This window comes from Meriones unguiculatus, chromosome 17, assembly GCF_030254825.1.
Source record: "Meriones unguiculatus strain TT.TT164.6M chromosome 17, Bangor_MerUng_6.1, whole genome shotgun sequence".
Lineage (NCBI taxonomy): Eukaryota > Metazoa > Chordata > Mammalia > Rodentia > Muridae > Meriones > Meriones unguiculatus.
Window position 1 is genome coordinate 3,718,883 of NC_083364.1, and position 12,991 is coordinate 3,731,873.

The following is a 12,991-nucleotide window of genomic DNA, read 5'->3' on the forward strand; positions in this document are numbered from 1 at the left end:
GATAGGGGTTGAGTATAGGTGCCTGCGGAAACTGGAAGATTTTCTCCAGTTTCTGCAGCTGGAGTTACAGGCAGTTGTGAGTGTCATCATAGAGAATTTCAGTGTGTTAAGTGTATAATTAACCATATTTGAAAGCTGCTCATCACATTGAAGGTACAAATAAGACTTCTCTGTTTTGTTTTCAGGTTTGGGCAAATCTGCAAGAGGATTTTCTATAGAAGTAATGTCTTCGGTAAGGTGATATTTAATTTCAGTTAGGACACACAGTGATGTGAGCACCCACAGTTATGCATCTACTTCATAACTTGATCTACTTTATGGTTTGATTTTAAATTAGCCTACTTATTACTTGAGCTTTTCTACAATGGAAAACTGATTATCTTTACTTTTTTATGATATGTGTTATAGTTCTGTATTTTCCTAGTAATATTTGATTTCTTTGTTGTCTGCCTTATCTATAACCTCTCTGCAACCTACAACATAAGAAAATGGAGTGTTTTCTTATGACGACATAGTTTTTTTTGTTTGTTTGTTTTAGTTTCACCCACAGGCAAATTCATTTCTTCTGGTGTTTGTCAGTTTTTTTTTTTTACAGTAAGCTTTTATGCACTGAATTGTGAATTAACCAATTATATCAATAAAAGTCTTTATACTTGTGATACATTTTTCTTAACTGATTTCCATTGTTTTATAAAAGTTTGGTGTCTAAAGTAGCAATAGGAAGGCTCCCATATTCAGAGGTGATTAAACGAGGAAAGAAAGCCATTCATTGACAAAGTTAGCATAATAATACCCGCATTTATTACTCATTTATTTCTATTTCTGTTCATGTGTGTGTGCTTGCTTGAGTTATGTGCACCATTTTAATACAGGTGCCCACAGAGGCCAGAAGGCGTTGGATCTCCTGGAACTGTACATATAGATGTTTTGTGAGCTAGAAACTAAGCCTGGGTCCTCTGCAAGTAAGAGGTCTTTAGCTATCGTGTGTGCACGAAAAGTACAAGTGGATTCTAACAAGTAATGGTCAAGTGTCTTTCTGTGTCACTCTCCACCATATATTCTGAGGCATGCTGTCATATCAAACCCAGAGCTTAGCCCAGCTAGCCAGCTTGCTTCTAGGGTCCTCTGTCTCTGTTTCCAGAGAACTATGAGTACAGGTGAGCCACAAACCTACTCAGCATTGACCTGGGTCCTCTCGCCCTCACACATTTATGGTCAATGCTTCACCTGCTGATCATTTTTCCAGTCCTGCTATATGGATTTTTCACGTTTCAGGAATATATTGTCTTGCTTTTTATCCAGTGCTGTAAATTATATTTTATTTAATAACATTGTTCTTGGGTGGTGTGTGTGTTTGTGCAGTGTGGTGGTTGTGTTGTGTTGTTTAGTTGGTTCTAGGGATTAAACCCAGGCTTTTGCAACTGACATTCAACACTGTCTCTGAGCTACATCCTCAGTCCCTAGCCCTTGCTCATGCCCGCCCTGTATAACAAGCTTTGCCTCAAGTCTTCAAGACATAATAGAAGCCTTTCATGTCTTTGTGAAATTTGCATTGGTGACCCATACGCTGAGTGGTTTCTGAAGATGTCACCAGACTATCTTTAGTATATTATCATACTTCACAATGTAAAGTCTGTACCTTTCTCATGAATATGTGTTAGTGTATCAAAGGGTAAGTGACTTTCTGGACCTGTGTGGTCTAATGCTGCAGAGGCTGGTCATGTGTGGCAGTTATTTAAAAACAAACAAAAAAGCTCTTAGCTAAGTGTAGTGGCACATGCTATGGTCGTAGCATGCCACAGCTCCAGAGAATGGGGTAGGAGGTTTACATCCCAGGTCTCACAAATGTATGCTGCCTCAAACCAGAACACAAAATCTTACTTTGTAGCTGTGCTGCTCGTATTTACAGTCTGTGTTTGGCATTGTGTTAAGTGTACAGTGGTTCATATCCTTGAGCTGTGCTGGCTTTCCCATTCATTTCAGTATCAGGGACACACTTGTTAAGGTAGAACACGGGTTGCATTTGGAGAGCTTAGACCCAGATCTTCCTTTGTGTGTCTTTTGCTGAGCTCCATCATAATTGATGAGCTACAGGTCCTTCACAGCACAGAGCTCTGTAGCTCCTCTGGGCTTTCCAAGATGTCATCACACTTAGTCATCTTCATTAGAAAGATTCTCTGGGAGCTTTAACATTGATAATATACACGGTTGAAAGTATTTCATTTCTGTTTTGCTTCATCTTGTATTCCAGCTTCTGAATTTTGATGGATTTTTTTGTTAGAGAGATATAATTAATATTTAAGCTGTTATAGACTGATGTGTTGATTTCTGTTGATGAACAGAATTGTTTCAAGAAAACTAGTTGGTGTCTATGCTATAACCTTTGAGCTGTGCATTGTCATCCACAGTCACCTCCCTCCTCTCTTTGAAGTCTTTTTCTTCAGGATAAGTCTTTTAAAATGGAGTGGTACAAGCTTGCTAATTTACGGGTGCTATATTTTCAGATGTAAATACTGACTGGTGAATTTGCTGTTCTTTCTCTCTTTAGACCATGGTAGCACCTTGTACATACACACCCCTGAATCTACTTAAGGAAGGCACTGTTGTCAATGTCTGTGGTGTTGTGAAGTTCTTTAAGCCTCCATACTTGAGCAAAGGAACTGGTAGGTATTGGAATTGGGGGGGGTGTTTTTTGGACAAGAGCTGCATTACTGGTCTCGGGCCATTGTCCTTCAGTGATTTGGGTCTCAGAACAATCTCAATCCTGATTTTTCAGTTGCCTACCAATATTTATGTATGTGTTAGGACCAAAGCAGGAATGTGGAGGTTACACGCGCATTCACAAATCACACCACGAGATCGGTTCCACGTGGGAGGTTTATTAGGGGAAGGGGGGTTGCAGAGAGAGAGAGAGGAAGAGAGATAGAGAAGAGAGAGGAAGAGGAAGAGAGCAAGCGAGAGGGGAGGGCTCCAGTTCTCTTATAGGTGACCCAGGGCATGCGCTGGTAGTTCAAGGTGGTCAGCAGGTGGTCTGGGTGTCTTCACAAATGCCTGATAACTGGTCTATCAGGTCCCTTGGGGCTGCCTGTAGAAGTGCCTGCTTACTGATCCCAACAGTATGTTCTTTGGGTGTTTTAATTATGAAGTGAATGTAGCCTTTAGATTCCAGAGCCTCTTTGTTCAGCACAATGTGAATAAAATTTTTAGAATGGTGCTAAGTGACATGAAAACATACTGATGTATACAGTTTGCTTATGAAGGTAAATATGTTCCCAAATCCTGAACATTCCAGTACTGTAAAAATCACACATCAGTTACTCTCAAGTCTGGCACAAAAATGGAAAACAAACAGAAAAAAAAACAAACAGGTAACTGGAGCATGCATTAATACATATGCTGTATAGACTGTGTCTAGATAATAAGGTGTTTTGGAAGGGAAGTGAACGCATTTTCATGTAATGAAATCTTCACCTGCTGACCCTCTCCTCAGCCTTTGCATTACTTGCTGCCTCCACTTCCTGTCCCGATGTCCATCAGTGAGAGACTAAGCTATGAGGGGAAATAAACTCTTTCTCCTCCAAGTTGCTTTTGGCCATCGTGTTTCATCACAGCAATAGAACCTCAACTAAAACATTCCTGCCCTGATTTCTTTAATTTTTCATTGTTGTTCTTCAGTATGAGGACAAATGTTCCAATGCACTTTTTTCTGGTAATTATGTTTTAAGTGTCAACATCCCTTTATTCAGAATCTGTACACCGTTCCCTAGCATTGAACACAATAAAAACCTTGAGAATCAAGTGTTTCTGAGTTTCTTTGTATTGATACTATCCCTCTACAAATCGGCCTGTTAATTTTTATCTCATTCATTACAAAAGTGCTGGACTGTCTCGTGGTGATTTCCTATTTTAGCAGATGGTCCTTGTCATCTTTTCAGGTGACTGGTTTATGCTGAGCGTCACTTTCCTCTCTCACTATATATATATTCTAGGTGCAGTTTCCTTTTTCAGGCTTCCTATGTAAATACTGAAGCCAAGATTCCAGGTAAGGGTGCTGAGAGGTGTCTTAACCATGCTCTTGCTTCCTGTTTCTCCCCGTTTCCTGCCTCACTTGTTTCTGTATTTGGTTTCCTGTGAGCTGGCAGGTGGATCCTAAGTGTTACAGTATACATGCACTGCATTTAGCTGTCAGTATTTTCAGAAGGGGACTATTTTAGGTCAGATGTTTTTTACTTGTGGACATTTGTTATTTCTTAAGGTCATCATTGCTTCCATTTTTCCTTATTGACTGTTTGTCGGGAGCCGTGACTCCAGCGGCCTGCTTTGATATTTAAATCTCGGCTGAGAGATGGCTTTTAGCAGGCCTTTACTAATGGCAGAGAAGAACTTGCAAGTCCATCTCCTTTTGTTTGTGACAGCAGGTGGGATAGCTTGTGAGGATCACACCTCTTCCTCAGGCTCCTCTTGGAAATTAAACCATTGTTCTGAGATGTTTCTACTCTGGCTTAGAAACTCTACAATAAAAAGACAGGCCAACAGTTACTGCTAAGGGGCTGACAGTGGCTGCTAGGGCTGCTAGTTTTTGCTGCAGCAAGGAGAGTTGCTGCTAGAGGCTAGAGGCTTTTTGCTGTGGCTGTGGAGTCTGGACCTTCTTTAAAAAGCCTCCTGTGTGCTGTGTGTTATTTTATTAATTTTAATTCTCATTCCCGACTCAAGAACCATTCAACTCTGCTGGCTGGCTCCAGCAACTGTTAGGTAGTCGTTCATTTAAAAAGGTCTACACTAATTTTGGGGGATGGAGATGATTTTCTTTTCCACCTTCTTGACTTTGAAGTGATAAAAAATTTATTATTTCTTCTCTAGAAAAACAGTGTCAAATAATTCTTTGAGTTTTATTTTAGTAGCTTAAAGTTAATTTTTCTGGATAAATTTGTGGTATTGTATCTTTGTCTTAAAAGATAATAATAAGGAAAAGTAATATTTCTTTGACATTATATTTTGGTTTTTGTTTTTTTGAGACAGGGTTTCTTATGTAGCTTTGCTTTTCTGGCCTTGCTTTGTGGACCATGCTGGCTTCACACTCACAGAGATCCTGCTTCTGCCTTCCCGAGTGCTGGGATTGCTGTTTGCTCCACTGTGCCTGGCTTCTTTGATATTATATAAGTGCTTTAAAATATGTTAATTTGTGATAAATATTTTTTTCCCAGATTATTGCTCAGTTGTAACAATTGTGGACCAGACAAATGTGAAGCTAACTTGTGTGCTGTTTAGTAGAAACTATGAAGCTCTTCCCATCATTTATAAAGTTGGAGACATTGTTTGCTTCCGTGGACTGAAGGTGCGATTTGTTCTTTCCACAGTCTGCGTGTACTAGACAGGAAGACTGCATTGTTCACTACATGTAGATAGACCAATCGTACGTGTGCCTTTTAGAGAGAGACATGAAGCATTCCAGGAGATAAGTGTCAGTGGTATCAGGTAGCAGTCATTTAAATGAATCACCTCCCTTTTTCCTAAGACCTGCTTTAGAAGCTGTGATTCGGACTGATTCCAGTTTGTCTTCTCACTTCCAGATGTGTGGATGTTACCAAGTTTCCATGTAGAATTTGTCAATTCCTTGTGACTTCTTTTTAATTAATTTAATTTTATTTAAGTTGAGGACTTACTGTTGTTCTGGCTGATTTCAGACACCTGAAGTGTGAGCTGTGTAGTCCTGGTTAAGCTAAGGAGGGGACGATTAAAATTCAGCTCACCTAAAACAACATGACTCTTCAGGACAAGGCACTAGAGAGAAAAGGCTATACAGAATGTACCAGAATCCTGCTTTTTGTCCAAGAGTACTTGCCTAAATGCTGTGCTGTACTAGCAGGGCAAGATCATGCAAGGATTCTAAAAAATGTGGAACAGGAGAGATGCAGCAGTAGGCATGCTACAGGCCAGCTTAGTGAGGCATAAATAACCTTAGATCTCTTTAACATTTGTTGTTTTCCTTATTATTTGGTAAAATACTGAAAGATACAACAAATGGAAAGTTTACTTTGGTTCAGTTTTATGGTAGAGATGGTTGTTTGTTGCATTGATCTGCACATGACTACCAGAGCAGGAAGCAGAAAAAACAAGATCAGAACTAGGGGCAGAAAGTCCCTAGTTCTAATACCTAGTTCTGTACTCCTAGCAGCCACAAACAGTCCTACCACAGGAGCAGGTGGAAGGCCTTGCACACAAACAGTAACAAGTACCTTTTCCACTTTGGGTAAGACAGCACCAAGCCCTTCCTTGTCTGACAGAGGCCCTTATCCTGTTGGAAGTCTTGTGCACATCTGTCAAAACCTACAGTTTTACAAAGAAGGCTGTTTGCAGGGTGAGTCAGAGTGAAAAGAAAGGGCATTGGAAAACCCCTAAGCTTCTTTCAGATTCACCCTAAGAAGGTGTAAACTCAAGTTTTTGTTCCTTTCAGGAGCTTAGTTGGCAACTTGCCAAAATGAGCAAAACTCTGCCCATCAGGAGGAGGAAAACATAATTCAAAACCCTTATAGTGTTTCACTGCAGTGACTACAATCAAGAAAAATGAAAATATTAGACACTAATAGAAGAGCTTAAAAGAAGAGAGTTTTTAAAATCAAGTGGAATTAAATACAAATTTCCAGCCATGAGTCTATTGAACAGTAATTTCCCAGTAGATATTATAATGTTTTTGTAAAGGATTAAGCAAAGTTGTTATAAAAGGGGAAAATCCCAGCCACTCTATTTTACCAATGAAGACTCGGGAGCCGGATGCTGGGGTGAAGAAAATGTACTATCTCAGAGAGGTAGAGAAAGCACCCAGCTGATCGAAAGCCCAAAGCTAGCTCAGCTGACTGCCCAGGAGGAAAAGGCCTGTTTGCTCAGCCTGCAGCCCAGGGGGAGAAAGCCAACAGCAGCTAAAAGCCCAAGAGCTAGAGAGCTAAAGCTTCTTCTCCATGCTGTCTTAAGTACTCTTCTCTCAACATTCCTCCTTTTTGTTAATTCCTGTCAGCTGGTTTCTTGCTGCTTCTTGACCTAGAGTTAACTGTATTAAATCCTGTATACAGAAAGCTCTTGGATGAAAGGTGTGTGCTAGAGCTGAGTCACTAGAAACAGCTTTTTATAGTTTACAATCTCAGGGATCACAGTGGGATCAAATATCCTGCAACACAAAGTGCTTACAGAAAATTAAAAAGAACGTTAAATGAATAAAAGGAAATAGAAATTCAATATGTAAAAGGAACAGCAAATGGAAAGTCTAATGGATTGGTTTCTAAGTATTAGACATTGAATCTAGATCCAGACACATTGCCAGGTATGAAGAACAAGTACAAGGTAAAGATAAATAGACCACAGTGGACTTTTGGGACAGTTTCTAGTAATGTAAGCTGTAATTTAAGAAACAGGAAAAAAGAAGTGAATGGGGATAGATGAATAGACACACACATATATCCAATCTTGAAAAATAAAAGCATTGAAAAAATGTGGAAGAAAAGTAGCATTTTTTTTTGAAAAAAAATTCATTTACCTATATTTTTATATGTAAATAAAATATTCTTCAGTAAGTAGAGGCTTTTCAGTTAGAAAGTTGTTAAGAAATGACAAAACTATTTGAAAGTAAATAAAAAGGCTTTTAAAAAACTCAAGATCCAGCTATACTACTCCTAGGCATATATCCAAAAGATTCTCAAGTACACAATAAGGACATTTGCTCAACCATGTTTGTAGCAGCCTTATTTGTAATAGCCAGAAGTTGGAAACAGCCCAGATGCCCCTCAGTGGAGCAATAGATGCACAAATTGTGGCATATCTACACAATGGAATATTACTCAGCAATAAAAAAACAAGGAAATCCTGAATTTTGCAGGTAAATGGTGGGATCTGGAAAAGATCATCCTGAGTGAGCTATCCCAGAAGCAGAAAGATACACACGGTATATATTCACTCATATAGACATATAATATAGGATAAACCTACTAAAATCTGTACACCTAAAGAAACTAATCAAGAGGGAGGACTCTTGCTAAAATGCTGAATTCCTATCCAGAAAGGCAAAGAAGCTGGACATCAGAAGAAGGAGAAAAGAGGGAACAAGTCAGGAGCCTGCCACAGAGGACCTCTGAAAAGCTCTGCCCTGCAGACTATCAATGTAGATGCTGAGACTTATGGGCAGCCTTTGGGCAGAGTGCAGGGAATCTTATGAAAGAAGTGGGAAACAGTAAGACCTGGAGAGGACAGGAACTCCACAAGGAGAGCAACAGAACCAAAAAATCTAAGCACAGGGGTCTTTCCTGAGATTGCTATTCCAACCAAGGACTATGCATGGAGATAACCTAAGACCCCTGCACAGATGTAACCCATGGCAGTTCAGTATCCAAGTGGGTTCCATTGCAGTAGGAACAGGGACTGTATCTGACATGAACTGATTGGCCTGCTCTTTAATTACCCCCCCCCGTGAGGGGGACGCAGCATTACCAGGCCACAGAGAGATGAGACCTAATTGACTAAGATCAGAAGGAAGGAAAAGAAGTCCTCGCCTATCAGTGGACTTGGAGAGAGGCATGCATGCAGAGGGTGGAGGAAGGGAGGGATTGGGACAGGAGGAGGAAGGGAACCACAGGGGGGATACAAAGTGAATAAAGTGTAAAGAAATAAATAAATAAAACTCAAGTAATTTCACTGAGATAAATGACTATTTTAAGCAAGAACAATCATGTATGATGACAGTGGCAAAAAGTGCTATTGTATGGAAGAGTATGCAAAGGGCACGGCCATGGGAAGCAGGCAGTTTTGGTAGAGAAATAGTGAGACACAAGGACCCCAGGAAGTAAATGAAACCCTAAGAATTCCAAAGGAAGAAAGAACAGTTGTTGAAAGGCACAGAGTGGGGGACTAAAGGAAGCAGTTGTTGAAAGGCACAGAGTGGGGGACTAAAGGGAGGAAGCTCTGTGCGAGCTCCTGTACCTGTAACAAGAAAGGTTTTAGAGTGAGTATGTCCTGATTCCAGAAAAGTATCCATAAATAAGTAGGAAGAATTAAGTGCTACCTACAAAATGTACTTTGTATATGAAACCACTAGTTGGAACTAAAATGCAGGAAAAAATGATTAAGCAACAAGAAAATGAAATAATTGTCTTACTATCAGACATGAGCCTGGAGACTCACATGGCAGAAGTCATAACGTCCTGGTCCAGTGTGCCTAGGGTGACCTGGCCTCTGCTGCGTGTGCTTGCTTTACACGTTTGTGGGTTGTGGATTTCATTATACCACATATATAACTGTTGCATTATACTGTCCTCTAGTGCAAATTATACTTTAATAATAAACACATCGATGTAAGAATGCGAGTTTGGTAGGGTAACTATTACCCACTGTTTTAGAAAGGAAATTTTAGTGTTTTAAAATTTGCGTCTCTGTGCACCCTGATACAGTATCATTTGGTTGTATTGTTTCCTGAGTTAATTCAGTAAGGAACAGTAAAGATTGACTCTGCTTCTCATACTAGGAAAATGTAATATCTCAAGTTCTTTGGTTCCTGGGTTTTATATCACCTGTTTCATCTTCTACTTTTTCTCGTGTTCTTAGATTCAGATATATAAAAATGAGCTTCAAGGAATCAGCAACTATGGTTTTGCATCTTTGACATTTGATGGTGCCTTAGGGTCTCCTGTCAAACTGCGTTCTTCAAACAAGAACGTTAACTTCACATCTCAGGACCACAATATGGTAGAAGCTTTGCGGGCTTGGGCGTCCACACATGTTCCAGCGTCTTCCACCTTACTGCAGCTCTCTGATGCTCAGCCTATGCAGTATTACGACCTGACTTGTCAGCTCCTGGGCAAAGCAGAAGTAGATGGAGTGTCATTTCTTCTAAAGGTACATTTTAAATACTTGAAGCAATGTGTTACTGCCACCTGTGGTTAAAGAGCCTGCAGCACTATGATACAGTATTTTCAGACTTTTATAAAGTTAAAATTCTTCACACTGTGTTGGGGGTTGTTCTGAGGCTAGCCTTCAAGATCTGGTTAAATCTATCCTTGTTGTGTAAACCTGCCTAAGTCATTATATCAGATCGGTTGATTAAACAGCCTGTACCTGTGGAGGGCAGAATGGGGTGGGCGTGGCTAAGGTTCCTGGGCTTGGTTCAAGAGAATCCCCATAGACAGAAGGACAGTAAGAGAGGAAGGAAGGAGGATCCAGGCCACGATGGGTTAGCATGGAGAAGAAACCATTGTAGCCATTCCTGAAGAGACCTGATAAGCTAGGATCAGATGGAAGGGGAGAAGGACCTCCCCCATCAGCGGACTTAGAGAGGGGCAGGGAGGAGATGAGGGAGGGAGGGTGAGATTGGGAGGAAATGAAGGAAGGGGCTACAGCTGGGATACAAAGTTAATAAACTGTAATTACTTTAAAAAATAAAAACTTAATTAAAATAAATAAATAAAAGTCAAATTTAAATACCAAAAAAGTAAACATTATAAAGCCCAATACTCATTTTTTTAAATTGCAACAATACTGTTTTTGAGAAGCCGCCTGTTCATGAAGCTCTACTCCTGCATTTTTCTGTGCTTTCCCTCCAGAAAAAACAGTATTGTTAGATGTGTATTTTATGAACTGTGTGACATGCTAAATTTCTTTTTTTTTTATTTTAATAAAATACAACAGAATTCTCTTCAGTGAAACTCCGTGGTATTTCTGCTGCCTTATGAAAGTCAGCTATGTTGTCACCCATTTTCTTGCAGGATCTATTGTCACTAAGTGCTGACCCTAGTCATCACTGCCTGGCTCATGGGAGAGGTATATATAATACTTCCTGTCATGTTGATTTAAATCAGGAGAAAAAAAAATACAGTAACATAAATGGCTGTAATTGACCTGCAGAAATTAGTTACTTAATTGTATTCCTTATTTGGCTGTACTGTAGAGGAGTTTTTAGAGCAGCACCACTTTGACCGAGATCCTGTGCTTAATTTTCAGTCTTCTGTACTAATCAAACAAGCAGAGAAGTGTCATGGGCTTAGACAAGACTCAGTGCTTATGTACCACTTAACCACTGACACATTTTAAAGGAACACTGAAAAATAGAAATCACTGAATAAAATACCAAGCTTTCGAAATTGAAAGTAGCAGCTTTATGTAAACAGTGAGAAAGAAAATATGTAATCTAAGGTAAGTGAGTCAAGTAAGGCCAAGCTGAACTGAAAACAACTCAAGATTATGTTAGGCCCAGCATGAGCCTAAATATAAGAAGGCATGAAGAGAACTCAGGAAACTAATCATCCATCGATGCAAAAACGCAAGAGACTCACTCTTCTTGACTATTGCACAATGGGGTCACCCCTGCTGGTCAGCTAGGAGTGGCACCGGAAGACAAAGAGCTTAGGTTTTTAAAAGACACAAGGTGGGAATCTCCTGGGGTTGACTTCTTGGCAAGTTAGGATTGGATGAAGTGTCTAACTTTTAAAATAATTGGTTAGTTCTGGTCACCCTTAGGTCCAGTCAGCCCTGTCGTAAATATCTGATCTTCAAGTCAGTTTGGAATTTCCTGCCATCCACAGTTAAATGTGGGAAGGTGATTAACTTATCCCATGTCTGTTCTGAGGAGTGGGGGTTACAGGCTTTGGATCAAAGGTCAGGAGAAGGATTGGGGCCATTTGGCCCAGTTTCCAAACAAAGCCCATCTCACCGACGCCAGCCGGTGATTTTTTTTCTCCATTTAGTAGAGATCTCTGCTTGTTCTCTTCCTTATCTCTGCCCTCACAGATGGCTAATGTCAGGAACTTTTACATTCCTCGGTTCTCTGGAGAAGCACTAAGAGGCTTTAATTAACATGGGCCTAAAACTTGCAAATATAAGTTATAAGGCAATTAAAAGAAACATAGGTTACAAAGCTAGTCTGATTCTTTCAATTACTTATGGTTAGAAGGAGCATTAGATAAGTGACCTAGGGTCCATGACCAATGTAGACATTCTTAACACAAGACCATATGCTGAACTGAACATTCCCAAGAACAAAGATGCTAGCCCTGTGCACTTAGCATCTTTTGACTGTTACTGTTAGAAAAAAGGTAAATCTGAGATAAAGCTTCCCAACCTTTAGCTGATAGAGATGAAAGTACAAGTTCCTCTTTAAAGCCCCTGTTTGAGTTGAAAGCTTTAGTCAGATAAGTCTGTCAGCTCTCATGGTGTTTATTTTTTACCTTGGGGAAAGCATTTATTGTATTCTTTTTAACTTTATTCTTTGACCATTTCATGCTTACATGCAATGAAATGTGATCACATTCCTATCCCATTTCCCCCTGCAACTCTCCTCCGTTCCCATAAAACACTCCACTCTCAACTTAATGTCCTTAACTTTTTTTTAATTTAAATAATTGACTAGTTAGTCCTGCCCATGAGTGCTTGAATATAGGGCCATTTTACGGGGCGTGGTCAGCTGCCAGTGGCCCAGTAGCCAGACTCCCTCCCCCAGCAGTCAGCAGCTGCCAGTTGCTCATCAGTTAAGGGTTGAAGCCTGGCCAGCTCCCCACCTTCAGGCTGCAGTGTTGATGGGCATGAACAAGTTCAAGGAACTTACTTTAAAATTCAGCAAAGAAAAGTGAATGTAAGAAAGTTAAGCTTTCTTAAAGACAGTTTTAAAATTTGTCACAAGTCTTTGCATACCATCTAACAATTTTATTTTTTATAAATTTCCTTTATAGGAATAATTTGAAGTGTGTGAGAAAGTACACTGGAAGCAAAATCTGTTATATGTGCTATTTCTGTGTGATTGAATGTTATCTGACTATAGTAAAATTGCTGACATGGACTTGCTGAAAGAAACTTTAAATAATAGTTTGCTTATTAATATACCTTCACTTATATTTTCAAAATAACCATACAACAGCAGAACTATCCTTGGAATTATACGTGGCAATGTTATGCTCTTAACTACTTTTAGAGAATTACGATATTTTTTTCCTGGTGTTGAATTTCTCATGTATCAGAAATA

The 12,991-nt window shown here is 39.7% G+C and overlaps 1 protein-coding gene across 4 annotated transcripts in view; it reads left to right on the plus strand.

Annotated features, from left to right (window-relative positions):
- The window catches only part of LOC110541879 (protection of telomeres protein 1-like), a 57,488-nt gene that overhangs the window by 10,033 nt on the left and 34,464 nt on the right, over positions 1 to 12,991 (plus strand). For all 4 annotated transcript variants that reach the window (XM_060370916.1, XM_060370918.1, XM_060370919.1 and 1 more), the window contains 4 exons: positions 186 to 232; positions 2,549 to 2,663; positions 5,205 to 5,335; positions 9,586 to 9,876. In XM_060370916.1, coding sequence (XP_060226899.1) covers positions 186 to 232; positions 2,549 to 2,663; positions 5,205 to 5,335; positions 9,586 to 9,876 — 584 coding nt within the window. The remainder of the gene's footprint in view (positions 1 to 185; positions 233 to 2,548; positions 2,664 to 5,204; positions 5,336 to 9,585; positions 9,877 to 12,991) is intronic.